The following is a 16781-nucleotide window of genomic DNA, read 5'->3' as shown; positions in this document are numbered from 1 at the left end:
CAGGAAAGATATCTTGACAGAGTAAATAAAGAATCAGATGGAGGGAAAAGAAAGATCTGTGAGCATCTTAATAACACTTCTGAGTTCTTTCTGCCCTTCCCTCTGACAAAAAGGCCAGGGTTTGCTTTTGACTGTGAGAGTTGGCAAGAGTCACCCCTGATCTTCACTCATGAGGATTTGTTAAAACTGTGTCCCTGGATCATGGTTTATGCCTTTGAAATTTAGATAAGCCTTATATCTAACAGCAGGCAGCAGACAGCACTGCAGCATGAGGCAGACAGGGATCAGGGAGCTGTGACCTGATGGGAGCGATCCCAGCTTGTGCTGAAGGGCTCCTGTAGTCATTTGTCCTGTCTGCACAGGAGGCAGGTGTTATCACACCTACTAGCATGAGATGCTCAGTGACCACAGCTGACCTCCAAATTTACTTACTGGGGAAGCAGAGTGTCTGTCTGTTGAGACCTGATGGTCAGTACAGTCAACACAACCCCAGGCACTGACACTCCTCCTTTCCCTCTCTGCAGGACCTGCTCAATACATATACAAGAGACAGGCCAGCCAAGAACAGTTAGCCAGAAAAGGCTGAGTGAGCATCTTTTCTTTTAAAAAAACCCAGGTGAAGGAATAGGAGCTGTCATTTAAATTGCAGACACCTACAATGGGGATTTATCTCCATAAGCCCTCTGTCTGGAGCCTTCTTCCAGTCAATGGAGAGTAAAGGCACTTTTCAGCACCTCCCCTTCTCACAGGGACATCCAATCAAATACAGAGGAATAATACTCTAGAATAACCTGTATCTTGCTACTGATTAAATATCTGTCTTACCCTTTAGAAGTCACAACTCAGAGCAGAAGAGTCCACTTTTCCTCTTTGAAAATCACTTCTAAGACAATCAAGCTTGGGCCCCATTCCCAGCACTGCTGCTCTTCTCTTCAAAGTGACAGCATCACACTTTGTTCCACTCAGCCATGCAGACTGGCATCAAAACTCACCCTTAAACAGAAGCTGGTTCTTCTGATTCTCCATGACCAGCTATAATAATTTTGTAATTGGAAGCCAATTAATGATTCTGTTGGCAGCACAGAGTCTGAAATAATAGCCAGGTTGCTGCCCTCTAGCTGCATTTCCTCTGCAGATTAACAGCGACATTCTCTCATGTCAGTGAGAAAATGAAGCAAAAATTATACTGAGCACATGCAAGGAATCATAGAATCATAGAATCATAGAATTAGCCGGGTTGGAAGGGACCTCAGAGATCATCTAGTCCAACCCTTGACCCACCGGAGCAGTTGCTAGACCATGGCACTGAGTGCCACATCCAGTCTTTTTTTAAATGTCTCCAGGGACGGAGAATCTACCACCTCTCCGGGCAGTCCATTCCATAGCCTAATCACCCTCTCCGTGAAGAAATTCTTTCTAATATCTAACCTAAACCTCCCCTGGCACAACTTAAGACTGTGTCCTCTTGTCTTGTTGAAGGTCATCTGTGAAAAGAGTCCAGTTCCCACCTCACTACAGCCTCCTTTCAGGTAGTTGTAGACAGCAATGAGGTCTCCCCTGAGCCTCCTCTTCTTCAGGCTGCACAGCCCCAGCTCTCTCAGCCTCTCCTCATAGGGCCTGTGCTCGAGTCCCTTCACCAGCCTGGTTGCCCTCCTTTGGACCTGTTCGAGGACCTCTACATCCTTCTTAAACTGAGGGGCCCAGAACTGGACACAGTACTCGAGGTGTGGCCTAACCAGTGCTGAGTACAGGGGAAGAATCACCTCCCTGGACCTGCTGGTGACGCTGTTTTTGATACAGGCCAGGATGCCATTGGCCTTCTTGGCCACCTGGGCACACTGCTGGCTCATGTTCAGTTTCTTGTCGATGCAGACTCCCAGGTCCCTTTCTGCCTGGCTGCTCTCCAGCCACTCTGTGCCCAGCCTGTAGCGCTGCATGGGGTTGTTGTGGCCAAAGTGCAGGACCCGGCACTTGGCTGTGTTGAACCTCATCCCGTTGGAATCGGCCCAGCTCTCTAGTCTGTCCAGGTCCCTCTGCAGAGCCCTCCTGCCTTCGAGTTGGTCCACACTTCCTCCCAGCTTGGTGTCATCTGCGAATTTGCTGATGATGGACTCAATCCCTTCGTCTAGGTTGTCGATAAAGATATTGAACAGAACTGGGCCCAACACTGATCCCTCGGGGACACCACTAGTGACCGGCCGCCAACTGGATACAGCCCCATTCAGGACCACTCTCTGGGCCCGGCCCTCCAGCCAGTTCCTAACCCAGCACAGGGTGCTCCTGTCCAAGCTGTGGGCTGACAGCTTTTTCAGGAGAATGCTATGGGGGACGGTGTCAAAGGCTTTGCTGAAATCCAGGTAGACCACATCCACCGCCTTCCCCTCATCCACCAAATGGGTCACCTGATCATAAAAGGAGATCAGGTTGGTCAGGCAGGACCTGCCCTTCCTAAACCCGTGCTGGCTGGGTCTGATCCCTTGCCCATCCTGCAGGTGCTGTGTGATTGCACTGAGGATGATCTGTTCCATGACCCTGCCAGGCACTGAGGTCAGGCTGACGGGCCTGTAGTTTCCCGGGTCCTCCTTCCGGCCCTTTTTGTGGATTGGCGTGACATTCGCCAACTTCCAATCGTCTGGGATGTCCCCTGTGAGCCAGGACTGTTGGTAGATGATAGAGAGAGGCTTGGCAAGCTCTTCTGCCAGCTCCCTCATCACTCTTGGGTGGATCCCATCCGGTCCTATAGACTTGTGGGGGTCCAAGCAGCTCAAGAGGTCACAAGAGGAACACATCAATTGATTGGAAAAGTGCATTCTTTTGTAGACCCTTCTCAAGACAGAACTTAAGGCCAATTTATCTACCACAGTTTTCCACTTAGAGCTTAGAAAAGACAAGCCTCACTGTGAAAACAGAAAGTTGGTGAGGCAAAAAGCCACAAAAAAGGCAAATTTGTAAGTCTCTCTGGAAACTGGTTCCTCAAGCAACCCAGAGGGATATGTCAATGCCAAGGGCAGACACTGCAGGGCCAGACAGTTTGTTCTTCCTGCAGGTTCTCATGGTGAGAACAAAGGGGAAAGATCTCCTGAGCCAAGCTAAGGAGTGTCAGATGTAATTTGGACATTACAAACAAATCAAACATGCATCCAGATGAGATGAAAATCTCAGCTCTATACCCTTGAATCCCTCTCTCAGAGACAAATTACTCCAATATTCAAGAAAGTACTTTGGTCTGTAGTTTACATTCCTAAAATGGACAGTGAGTCTCAGGTGGCCTAAGTCTAAATAAATGTGCAGTTTTCATGCCTCACACTTCTTCATGAAGGATTCAAAGGAAGCTTTCAGGAATCACACTGATACTGAATCAGACACTGATCCTGAAAACCTACTATAAAAATGAAAATGTTTTCTCAGCTGACGTATTTTCAGGGCATTTTGAACTCCATTCAGATGACATTCAGATCATGTAAGCTCAAGCATCCCAGCTATTGACAGTCCTAAATCTTTCAAGTCTGGCCAGCACAGTTTCCTATAGGAAACCCTTGTGCACAGATCCTGACTCTTATGCTTCCCACCATCACATATTTGTGATTGTCAAACAGAGGTTTGTTTTTCCCTGTTTTTTTTTTAAAACTGTTTTCAAAGTGACCTTAGAGCACTTTGGAAATTATAGGCCCATTAAGTTAGAAACACCAACATTTACACAAAACAAGCAGTTACATACCACAAGAGTGGGCCGTACAGTCAGAAGCCTTGTCAGAAATTTATCAATAAAAATATTGCTAAAAAGGCAACAAATGGTTCCCAGGATTTCAAAGGAATAATATTAAAACCATGCATGTTTTGCTAGCTTGCTTCCTAGGCATTCAATGACCTTGGAAGCAAGGACACAGAAATGTCCTCTTTCTCCTGGAAGGGACATGCCTTGGACCAGGGAAGAGTCCTGGCTATCACACTTCTACAAAAAAAATGGACCAAAAAATGTGAGTCAGTACTTGCAATTTTCTGCTTTTGAATTCCAGGCTTAGATATCTCATGGAGCTTAGCAAACCTCTCCAGCAGAAGAAGGGGACACTGACACCCCCCTCACCCCCTTCACACAACAGGTATAGGGATCACATCGATGCTATTTGGTATGATCATAGCCACAGAGCTGCATCAGACCCAGTTTCTCTGCAGGATTTTCTGTCTGGGCAGTAGCTCAGCCAATGCCAATGCTACAAGAACAGTCCTTGCACAAGTCCCCAGAGTCAGATACTCACCACTCAAAGTCCCCGTGGCCACAGACACAGGGCTCAGACACCACAGTCCAGGAAAAGTCCCGAGTTAGGGAACACTGGACTCCAGGCTTGCGTTTTTTATAGATCTTCCTCTCTCCCATGACACAAGGTTCCCCCTTCAGCAGCCAAGGACCAAGAGGAAAAAGAAAAACAGAGGATGTAGTGGGAGCTGGGCACTAAATGTAACATTTTGCCAAAGTACACAAAAAGCAATGAAAACATGCAATTAGCACTTAGAGTTGGGAGTGAAGAGTCTATCTTCCTTTTGTGGCTTTTTGCACTCAAAAGCCACCTTGGAAAGACTCATGAGTGCAGCGTGTTCAGCTTGGAGTAAGGATGCTAATGAAAATGTGCCCAGAATGCCTGGGTGCCCAACCCATCACAGGCACCCAAACTATGCCATACTTCAGGCACCCACCAATATATCTAGTCCTAAGAATTATCCTGAAAAGAGTCTGTGGATGTACTTCCATGTGTCAGATGAATTCTGCTATGGGAAGAAATGCCCAAGCTTGAATTCCAGAGCAGGAGTGGAACCCAGGAGTCCTGGCTACCTTCCTCTTTCCTTGATAGACCTGGGTTTGTTAACATAGAATCATATCATGCCATACCATATCATATCATATCATAGAATGGCTTGGGTTGGAAGGGACCTTAAAGATCATCTATTTCCAAACTCCCTGCACAGGCAGAGACACCTTCCACTACATCAGGTTGCTCAAGGCCCCATCCAACTTGGCCTTAAACACTTCCAGGGAGGAGGCAGCCTGGGCCAGTGTCTCACCACCCTCACAGGAAATGAGTTTTTTCCTACTGACAAGCCTAAATCTCCCCTCTTAAGTTTTAAACCATTTCCTCTTGTCCCCTCACTACACTCTCATGCAAAAAGCCCTACCCCAGCTCTCCTGTAGGCTCCCTTCAGATACTGAGAAGTTCCTCTAAGGTCACCTCAGAGCCTCTTCTTCTCCAGGCTGAACAACCCTAAATTCCTCAGCCTGGCTTCATAGGGGGGGTGCTCCAGCCCTCTGAGCATTTCAGTGGCTCTTCTCTGGACAGAGTTCAAGGAGCTCTGCGTCCTTCTTATACTGGGGACTCCAGAACTGGACACAGAACTCCAGGTGGGGTCTCACAAGAGCAGAGCAGAGGAGGAGAATCCCCTCCCTTGCCCAGCTGTCTGTGCTTCTTTTGATGCAGCCCAGGACACGGTTGGCTTTCTGGGTGGACCTCAAATAACTCTGATGGTGTGTTTTACTGGCCTGTTTGAACACAAAGGTTTTTAAAAGCACTTTTGGGAGTAGCTAATCTAAAAGAAATATTTGAAATTTAGGTGAGTTGATACAAACGGAAAAAAAAACACCTAATTGAAACACTTCTCTTTCCTATTAGCAGTGATTCCCCAGAGGGCTTTCTGATTGCATGCCTTCTCTTTTCTTTCATTTACATTATTTTCATTTATTCACCTCTATGGCTTCTGTCACCTGATAAATTTTTGCTGAATTGATGATAATTTCTAATTCATGGATCTAATTTTAGAATATCCCAGTGCAAATAGTTCTGGCTCTAGTCATACTGCCCTGCAGTGGGTGGGATATCATACTGGTGGCCACTAACCCACAAGTAATCTTCAGAGGGCACTGAGCTCCCTTCAGTTATAATAGTTTCAGGATCTATATATATATCTTTCATGAAAATAAGCCAGAGCGTATGAAAAGCAAAGGATGTATTCTTGAATAAAATAAAATAAAATAAAATAATTTCTGTTTTTCTGATGTCTTTTATTCAAGGCATCCCCAGAGTTTTGAAGGATGAATAAATGTTTTATTTTCATTTTTGAGTAGGAAAAGCAAAGAGAATAAAAAATATTTCTGTGAGTCACTGACAGAGCTATGAGGAGTTCAATGTCTCCTAGAACTCAATCACAAGGTGAGGTTTTACATTGCCCTGAACACCAAGGACAAGAAGATCCAGCTGGTGAACAATCTCCCTAACATGCTTGGAGAAGACTGGCCCCATGTTTATTCATGCATATGCTTCAGGGGAAGTAAAGCATCAACTGGCTGGAACTGCAACTTGATGGATGAAAAAAATCCGTATGCTCTGCTGAAAATGCTGAAAAAGCAAACACATTCCCACCTAGACACATAGAATGTGAAAAAGAGAGCCTGCAACCCTCATCCCCTCCCTTTACAAGAGAAATACCTGATTGTGCAGATGCCAGGCTTGGTAGTCATCCTTATTACACCTCCTACTGAAAATAGACTTGTAGTCCACCTTGACCAGCTGCCATTCAGAGCGGAGACTGAAGTGCCCAAAAACCCTGAGCATGGGAGAAGAAAAAGAAAGAACCGGTCACCCAGAGTTGTGCTTCCATTAAGCAAATAATTTCTCATGAATCTCAGCTGCAGAAAACAATACACAGTCTTGGAGTTTGTTGCAAGAAAATGTTATTCAGTCATGAATAACTTTTCCCTGTTCCTGTAACATCCTAGGATTGTCTAGTCTGCCTGATTCCTTGTACAGCCTATGTGAGGTCTTCCATTCTCTTGCACTAAGCACAATGGGGCCCAAGACTAATACAGACAATTAGGTATCATTCACAAAAATAAACAACCAGACTATAAAGTAATGTGTCAAATGTAAAGGGTGCTATTCCAATCACTGTATGAGTTTGGTTGTCTCAAAACCAAGCTTTTCTTAGCTGAGCAGTTTCTCTTCTGCTGGACTTTCCTGTTGCACAGACTTCCTACTTAATGAATTCTAAAAGAAATTCCTGAAATGTGGACTGCAGCCAAGCAACCTGTAAAGATGAAAGATTCTTTTCTACCCGGTAAATGCTGACTGTGACTAGTAGGAGTGAAATTATAACTGATCACCACTTTAAGGCTATCGGTATTTTTTCTCATTTCTTTTTAGTGGGCCCCTCATCAGCAGCATTCACCTAGTTGACCAATAAATAGATTTTCAGGATGAAAATGAAACATTTCCTGAGTAAGGAAGTATATAGGAGCAGTTGAAGCTGAAGGGTCAGCATTCAGCAAATAGTGGGAGGACACAGACTGCAATTTAACACTGAGGCACACATCTGTTTCTACTAGGGTGACAAAAGATTCAAGCACAAATTGAATAAAAATGAGTAGTACCAAAGGCGTCAGCCCAATCTTGGGCCAGAACATCAGCAACAGAGTTGGTGTCTCTAAAGTCTTTCCCAATTATATGACCCCTTCACCTGCCAGGAAGGTTCCCATATTTCCCATACTTAAGTATCTGGATGGGAAGGACCAAAGCAACAATAAGCATTGATGGTACACATCACCAAAATACCACCACTGTAAATACTAAGGGACTATGCATGTTGGAAGCTTGCTCCTTCACTAAAGAAAGAAAAATAATAACAAAAACATGGTTTAATTAATAAATAACACCAGGCACCCAGACAAAAAGCTGCATCCATCCAGAAACATTGCATGAGCTCTGCAGGGTGCTCTATTTCTGATCAAGTAACAGCCTCCTATTCCCTTGACCAGCTGTCATTTTCTCCATAAGGACCAGCTTTTCAACCAGCTTCAGCTGGACTTCCAAAGAGGTGTGTGATAGGAGGAGATTAGGACAAGGACAAGGGTGATCAGACCTTAAAAGCTATTAACAAAACTACAGCTTCTCATTGGCAGGGGGAACATCTCAGTACACATAAACAACAAAACACCCGCAACAATTAGTTGATTTGTCTTTATAACAGGCCAACTTCATAGCTATGTCAAATTGATATATAAAAGAACTTATAAAGGTATCTAAAACACAAGATCCAGAATTTTAAAATTCTGTATGAACTGAAAGCTAAATCTTTTCTGACATTCATGAAGCAGCAAATGTCACTGTATCACTTATTGCAAGATTTAGAGAGTAGATAAAGAATGATTTTTTCCTTATGCCGAATCTTTAATGAACCCACATTTACTTATGAAGTAAGCCACTTATGAAATCAATGGTTTTGGGTTTTTAATTGGTAAACATAGTTACAAATTTCCCTAAGAAAGCAAAAAGGAAACAAAAGTGAAAACTACTACTGAGTTTCCAAACACTGAATACTATCCAGATCCTGCTGTGTCCCCACTGTGCTGCCATTCTTTACTCTACTTCATCTTAATTTACACTGTAATGACCCAGGGCTGTTGGTCTGCTCTCCTCTCACTGCCCAAACTACTCTTGTAGACTGTGGCCTCCACCAAAACTCCTCTGCCTCACACTGCTTTTCATAAAATTGGGGCCATCCAGGAACCAGTCATGTTCTCCCACTTAGACCTTTCTCAGCTCATGGGTATCAGGGAAAGAAAGGAGGGTGAGGGAGATCTGAGGGCCTGGGGACAGAAGTAACTCCAAGATTCTGGCAGAAAGGGGAGAGGATACAATACAAGAATTGGTTATAAATGCATACACAGGTCAGAAATGAGTAGGTGTGGAAGGATCTGTGCGTGGGAATGGATTTATTAGGTTGCTGGCTCTTCAAAACATTCCTTAGTGTAGTAATTTTGGGGTACTATAGATAGTAGACACCACTGCATTCAGGCAAAGCTACAGAAGTAACTGGAAATCCTATTCCTCGACACAGAAGACACATCCTGGACCAAAATCAACCCACAGAAACATATGGGGTGTCAGGACACTTGTTGGAAGAAGGCAGGAGAAGTGAGGAATAGGAAATATTCCAAGGGGTTGACACAGGTAGCTCTGCAGCTGTATTCATGTAAGAGCTCTGGCTCCAGCTCCCCTCCCCACTTTCCCTTGGTACAGGGAGATCCCACCAGCTCTTATGCCACAACTGCTTTCAGCACATGCTCTTACAGAGTGCACATCTTGTCATGGTTATTGCAGAGCTGGGCAGCCCCCATGAATCTTGTTTGTCCTGGATGTGCTGCATGACTGAAATGTCATTTGCACAAAGGCAGTAACTCACCAGGCAGAAATCATTTAGTCCAGGAGATTTACAGCAGTTCAGAATTTGACCTGAGTGTTTATTACACAGAAAACACAGCAATAGGAGGGGAGAACATAATCAAACACAAACACTTGTCTGAACCCAGAAGATAACAGGGCATGAAGAAACCACACTTCAGCAGCTAACACATCTCAAGGAAAATGTTCCTCAAACTGACCCTTATCTAACAGTCCAGCAAGAAAGTAAAAGTACAAACTACAAAAATTGCCAGAACCACTTGCATTTTAAATCTATTGAACCAAGATAAAAAAACCCACTGCCATAGAAATTATCTCCATGATAATGATAATGGGAAAAGCAAGGTTTCCTATGTGGAAGGCAATATATTAGCATTCCAAAAGCACAGAGCATTAGATACTTTTTAATTAAATGATTTCAAAGAAGACCTTTGTATATAATTGCCATAATTTAGACTGAAACAATGCAACACTAAATGTAATTAGAAGAGTGTGAACAGAGCAGGATATTTTCCTCTGTGTGGCAGGGATGGTTCTGGGTCATCTGATTTCTAAAGTACCAACTTTCCTTTCCCTTGCTAATAAAAAGCTTCTTAAGCCTGATCAACTATTGAAGTGCAGCCTTCAGAGATAAGAGCTGCTCATATGCAGAGCAGCAGCAAGCAAGCAAACACACCCTGTAAGCACTGCTCACCAAGAATAAATGCAGCCCAGACACCTATGACACTTTTTTATTGACCAACCAATATGATGAAGGGTGTGTTACATTTCCAGATGTCTCTGATGTGCATTTGAGACTTCTATAAGAGGAAGCAAATGTATGGAATGGAAAAGAGTGCTGTGTTATCTGTGGGGCTCCACTGGACTCTAAAACAGCTTTCCTTGGGAAAAGGAAAGGCTTGGTTGTGAGCCTCTCTTTTAGAAACAAAACAAGTCCCAAGGAAAGAGCTGGAGAAAGAGACTGGAGGGAGTTCATTTTTCCCTACTCAGCTGATGAGTCCTCACCTTTCTTTGAACTCACCATCTCATTTCTCTTCACTGGTTTCCATGTGCCTGCTTCTCATTCACATTTTTTGTTTACCGGATTAGGGAGATGGATTTTTAAAATAAATATATTTAAGATGATATGGGGGAAAAGAGGACATAATGTACTGTAGTGTAACGAGGCAACCAGGTGCCACTAATTGCCAGGGAGTGAGCATGAGCTTGTGTCAAGCCCACCTGTGCCCAATTAGGGTGGGCCCCCACTGCGCATGAGCAGGACCAGGGGGCCAATAAAAGGTGAGTCCTGAGACACAAGCTCAGCTCAGTCCTGAGCACGCTTTGCAGAGAGGTCAGTCACTCTTGGAGCACTGTATTACCTTCATTGCGCCACTAGCGCTCATCGCCTTTTTGCATTGCTTTTGCCTTATCATGCCTTGCACTGTTGATAGTTGTGCTTTTCATGTAATTCAATACTGCTCATTCCTGACAGGTCAACAGGGTCACAACATAACAATTCATCCACTTCTGGTCGTTAGATTCAATCTCTGTCCCTGCTTAGTGTATGAGAAATAGATCTTCTCAGATACCAGTCTCTGTATTGCTCACAGGGAAGGCATCAGCTGTATCCACCTGGATCCATCCCTGATGGCATTTTCAGATGAGCTGCTCACGTATGGAAATTGGGGTGTCTTCTCATCCCTAAAACAAGTCCCCTTACATAATTTTTGAAGTAAAAACAGCAGGACATTATATGAAGTAAACACGCAATGAAACTGTCCTTGGCTGGTGTGGTCTGGATATAGATGGAGCACTTATATCTTCACTAGTCAGCCTAGACCCTTTGCAAGTAATGGGAGATAATGGTCAAAATCTCTGGTAACACCTCCTGTCCTCAGCTGTACCCGTCAGTGAGACAGATGACTGATGATACAGAGGAAGGAAACGATGATAAGGTCATCTTCACTACACAAACCATCAAAGGTACCCTCCTTTCTGAAGCATTTTTCTTTCACTGGACATCAACAAGGTGAGAGATAGGAAAAGATACCTTATTTTGCTTCTCACAAACTCCCCTGGGGGTTTCTGAAGTCAAATTTTAAGAAGACTAGGTCATACAGAACAGACTATTTAATTTTTAAGCATTTTGAATATCTAAAAATAAAATGAAAAAATTAAAATACACATAATAGACAGCACCTTTGGAGATGAGCTACACATGCAGGTAGATGGATGAATCAACAGATAACTATATAGAAAGAGAGATTAATATATATACTGTAACTGATAATACTGAAGGAAAAGCTAATTCAAGTATCATCATAAATAGACTGTTTCATTTAGGAAAGCCTGAAACAAATCATGCTTTTCTCCCCTTTTATTTAAACGAAAAATACTTGCAGAGGAAATATCCTAGCTAGCAAGTAAAAAAAAAAAAAAAAAAAAAAGTAAAATTTCTCAAATCAGTAAATGTTTCAGCTGACCTGAATCTGCACTTTTGTTGTAAGATTACAGAGAGGGAGAGAGTGAAGCAAGCTTGCCTTCTAATTCCAGTTAAAATCCCTCTATATTTACATCTGTGCCTCTAACAGGTAGTGCCAGAAGTAGTGGTAGTGGCCACTATTTAATAAGAGGTCCCAAGAAGGTCTATGAAGCCTAATCTGGAAGAACCATGTCCCTATACAAGGTTCTCTTACTTTCATAACTGCCTTGATTCAGGTTGGATTTTTCTCTCCACTGGCCAGGCTACCCTGCTCCTACATTACCTGGGAAAACAGTGAAGCTATCCTAGAGATTCTGGCTTTGTGCACTTACAGAAGGGCTTTGCACATAAATGTACCTCCATCACTAGTTGACATTTATAGCTTTTGAGACAATAAAAGAAAATGCTAACAATTTCACATAAAAAAAAAATGTTATGAAATCTGTTATGAAATCTGGATCTGAAGTCATCTGTGTGTAAGAAAGTAGCAGGAAAGCAAGGCTAACTCCTATGTGCAGGTGTTAGGGCCAAAAACACATAACCAGCAATAGAACAGTTGCAAACAGTGCCAGCAGGGCTAGGTTTTATGAATGGGGAGAGATGAGCTACTTCCCCATGATTTAAACATAAATCATTAATTTAGAGAAAACCAAATGGGCTGTGTCATCTTACAATTGTTTTTTATTAGGGTTTAGATTGAATTAGTATTAAAGGAGGTCACTGGTTAAATGGAAATTGGATGGAAAGGGACTGAGACAAGGAAGCAGAACCTAATTGAAAGAGACACAGCTTAGCAATTAGGGAGTGGAAGAGGGAGAGTTAAGAGTTCCACTGCCTCATGCCTGGCATGATGATGGAGGGAGCAAGAGCCTGGGAACAAAGGAAACATAAAAGACAAAAGATGGCATTGAAAAGGCATGCAACTGCCAACAAAAAACACGGGGACAGGGCAAGAGGGGAGAGCAGTATTTTTTTTATTATTATTTTTAAATACCAAGTGGTATCAAAATAAATAACCTACTGAATGACAAACCCAACCTTTTGAAATTTGGTCTCTAAAAAATTTATTGCTGATATTCCCAAACCACTTTACATGACAATTCCTTCAACAGAAATCCCAGCAACATGAAAGGGAGCATGAGACACTTGGGAAGGGGGATGGGAAAGCACTTAAATTTTTAATGCTGTTTTTCAGAAGTGTTCTCTCTGTTCTTTGAAGCACTCATGAAAGACACTCAGTTCCTGACAGCTCTTAGAAAAGATATTGGCAGATATCAGCAATCTGAGTGTTTCCTCCACTAGGGGGTCTGCAGTCCCAACAGAGGCCAGTTATCCCCTTTGCCAAAAGCTGGTAACACACCACTTTCAGCGAGCCACATATTTCAACCTGTGAACCAGCACATTTCCAGCCAGGAGATGTCCAACACAACTGTGGAAACCATTGGTCAGAATGTGTAAGCTCAGGAAAGGGGATGACAGCTGTACCTGGCTGGACAACAGCATGAGGAGTTGGCTGACTAGAATGGGGGAATTTTCACCTGTTTGAGGAAAAGGGAGCACGAAACAAGAAAAACATGTACAATGATCAAAGGAGAACATGCTCTCCTTAGGAACAAAGGCTTCCAGCACCACATAAACCAAGACGCTTCAAACTGCTCTTGAGAGCTACTCTCCAACATTCACTGTGGCCTAATGATGAAAAAACTCCTAGAGTGAACTCCACAGCCAACCCAGCACCAGGGTCCCAGAGAAGCTGGTGTGCTGTACCACCCTCTGCTCTGTGCAGGAGCAGGATGAGCTGAAAAGGTGCTGAAGCCATATGGTTTTTCAGTCCCCCAAGGAATGGTGGGATCATGGCAACAGAATATTCCTGTCTTTCTCTAACAGAAACGTGAAAAACTCTGAGGAATGTAGATATGCACTGTAGCAAGACGAACCTCTCTTAGGGAACGACGCTTCAAAGTCCAACGAGGTGTTCCAGCAGAGACTCACGAGCAATGCTCTAAGCCTAAGGCTCTCAGAGCTGACTAGCCCAGATCAGCGCTGCTGCTCCAAGAGCGACCGGCCTCTCTGCTAGCTAGCTCAGGACTGAGCTCTGCCTGTGTCATAAGCCTCACCTTTTATTGGCCCCCTGGTCCCACTCATGCGCAGTGGGGACCCACCCTAATTAGGCACAGGTGGGCTTGACACAAGCTCATGCTCACTCCCTGGCAATTAGTGGCACCTGGTTGCCTCATTTCACTTCATTTCCCCCTTCTTTTTTTTTTTTTTTTTTTTTTTTTTTTTGTGAACTACTGTGACAGTTGTAATAAGTACATAATAAACACAAATACAACAAAAATGACAATTCCTCTCTCTTTTTTTTTTTTTTAAAGTTTTCAAGTATTTTTGTTTTTTGGGGTTTTTTTGGTTTGGTTTTTTTGTTTGTTTGTTTTTGTTTTGTTTTGTTTTTTGCCGTTTCTTTTTTTGTTGTTGTCCAAACGTGCAAATTTGGCAAGGTTATTCAGTTTGACATGCTGGATGATGCACCGTTGTCCGCTAGGGGTCTGGTGGCGGCAGGGCGTGTCTATTTACTGGGTACCCAAAGAGGTCCGGAGTCTGTGGAGACACAGCTATAACCTCTTCCGGTAAACAGTAGCGTCTTGGGCCCTACCCACTGACCTGTAGATGGATCCTTGTAGTTGATTTGGACTTCCAGCATGCGGTTGATTTTCTGGGACGAGTAGTGGAGTAACACAGGGGGTTGCTGGGAATCGCGGCTTAGACTAAGAAAACTTAGTGTAAAAAGCACTTTGCTAAGCCGCATCTGTGGGTCCATGTCTTTGCTGTCCCTTTGTTTTTGTAGATATGTCTTCAGGGTGCGATTAGCTCTTTCCACTATCGCCTGGCCAGTAGACGAATGAGGGATTCCTGTAATGTGTTTTACTCCCCAAGTAGCAAGAAACTGCTTGACTTTTCCGCCTGTATAAGCAGGCACATTGTCGGTTTTTACTACTTGAGGGACCCCCCGTAACAGCAAAGCAATTGGTCAGGTGACGGACCACATGTAAAGCCTTCTCCCCTGTCTGAGCTGTCGCCCAGAGCATGCGTGAAAAGGTGTCGTTACATGGACGGCAGTAAATGAAGGGACTGGAGTAGGCTCTGGAACCACGTAAAAGGCTCGGCGGGCTAGGTGCGCAGCAATGCGGTGGAACACAGTCGGGAACTGCAGCTGGACTTGGACATCTGCATAGCGTCCCGAGACTGTGAGCATCTCGGCAGTTATCCCTGATAGCGGATCCCCGGGTGCTCGAGGGCGGTTTGCCTCTACTTGGGCCAGGCACTCCCATTCTTTGGCCCAGATAATCTGCTGGGAGGGGGTAAGCAGGTACCTGGCCAAATTGCAGCAGTCGTGGGGGCAATTGGTGTCAGCAGTGAAGAGCCAATCCAGGACGGCCTGACCACTCTCTGATTTTAATCCTCCCTCTCTTAGGGTCTTCTTGGCTTGCTGAAAGGTTTTCCAACTGTGTTGTTCAAATTGAGGTGGCCCATTGTTATTGTACAGAACAGGGCAAGCAACAGTGTTGGCCTCCCAATCCCCTTCGAGAATGGCATCACGGATGAAGCCAGAACATCTTCCGGGTCGGGGTTTATCAGCACCTTTGATGCCTTGGTTGTTCTGTCTTGATAACAACGGGGTTGGAATGTCCTCCTCATCATCATCAGGGAGGGTGGCTGGGTCTCCATATTTATGGAAAGACGAGCATTGTTCTATGTCTGTCATCCTCTTTGTTAAGGATTTCATGGCCTGATTTGTTTGTTCCAGGAGGGCTTTTATTTTGTCCTCCAGGCCGATGGGTGCAGCTGGTGGGGTGGCTGCTTCTTTCCCATGCTCTTTTTCTGAGCTGGGAGGTGGCAGTAGGGATGGTTTCAAGCAGCAGCTGGGGCCGCCCATCTCGGGGGCATGGGCTGTTGGCATCTTCACATTCTTTTGTTCATTTCTTTCGGTGCTCAGAGCAGGTGCTTCTTTTTCTTCCTTCGGCCCGATATCTGATAGAAACTCGGCTATGGAATGGTGTGACTTTCCTGTCATGCCTTTGATGGCAAGGTTGTTGTCCCTTAGTCCTAGGAACGCCTTCCGGGTTTTTCCACCCTCAGGAGGAGGGGTGGGTAGCGGAGGTGCTGTGGGGACAACACCGGATCCTGCTTCTGTTGGTGGTGCTCTAGTGTCAACGCTAGCTTTCGTCGAGAGTGCTGCAATGGCGGTGATGGCAGCTTCTGCCTCAGCTTTTATTTCTTTTAGGGCATTGATCACCACTCCCCAGGTACCGCCTAATCCGGTTATGTTTTTGTTCATTTCTTGAGTATGGAGGTCTCCCAATAGGCTACTGACCTCCTGCCAGAGTTCCCACGCAGCCTCAGAGGATGGGGAGGAGGAGAGCTCTTGCTCCTTTGCCAGTGTCACCAGCTTCTCATTAACAGGGGTGCTTGCTGACAATCCCATCTTTTCCTTTTTCTTGGTCAATCAGTGGTAGGGAAGAAACGGTAGTGGATCTTCTTACCCGACTCCTTGGGTTTTCTGTTAATGCTAGTTTGCGCTGGACTGGATCCCTTTTTTTCTGATTCGTCTGAGCACGGGCTAGATCGAGGTCTATGCCCGCATTCTCCACCAGATGTAGCAAGAGGAACCTCTCTTAGGTGTAGCAAGATGAACCTCTCTTAAGGAACAGCACTTCAAAGTCCAACCAGGTGTTCTAGCAGAGACTCACGAGCAATGCTCTAAGCCTATGGCTCTCAGAGTTGACTAGCCCGGATCAGTGGTGCTGCTGCTCCACGAGCAACTGGCCTCTCTGCTGGCTAGCTCAGGACTGAGCTCCACCTGTGTCTTAGGTTAGGCCTCACCTTTTATTGGCCCCCTGGTCTCACTCATGCACAGTGGGGGCCCACCCTAATTAGGCACAGATGGGCTTGACACAAGCTCATGCTCACTCCCTGGCAATTAGTGGCACCTGGTTGCCTCATTTCATTACAGTGCACAGCACCCTGTCCCTGGCTATGCACCAGTGCCTTGCTTGAGTGCTTCGTACAAGCCAGCCCAGCTGCTAGCAAGAGGA

General features: G+C 44.7%; 1 protein-coding gene across 1 annotated transcript in view; it reads right to left on the bottom strand.

Moving 5' to 3' along the window:
• The window catches only part of SORCS3 (sortilin related VPS10 domain containing receptor 3), a 290222-nt gene that overhangs the window by 24357 nt on the left and 249084 nt on the right, over positions 1–16781 (bottom strand). The window contains exons 15-16 of the mRNA XM_030453271.1: positions 6474–6591; positions 4257–4390 (exon numbers count right to left, since the gene is read on the bottom strand). Of these exons, the coding sequence (XP_030309131.1) occupies positions 4257–4390; positions 6474–6591 (252 nt within the window). The remainder of the gene's footprint in view (positions 1–4256; positions 4391–6473; positions 6592–16781) is intronic.

Source organism: Calypte anna, chromosome 6 (genome assembly GCF_003957555.1).
Source record: "Calypte anna isolate BGI_N300 chromosome 6, bCalAnn1_v1.p, whole genome shotgun sequence".
Taxonomy (NCBI): domain Eukaryota; kingdom Metazoa; phylum Chordata; class Aves; order Apodiformes; family Trochilidae; genus Calypte; species Calypte anna.
The sequence above is the reverse complement of the archived record's forward strand: the minus strand, read 5'-3'. Positions and strand labels throughout refer to the sequence as shown.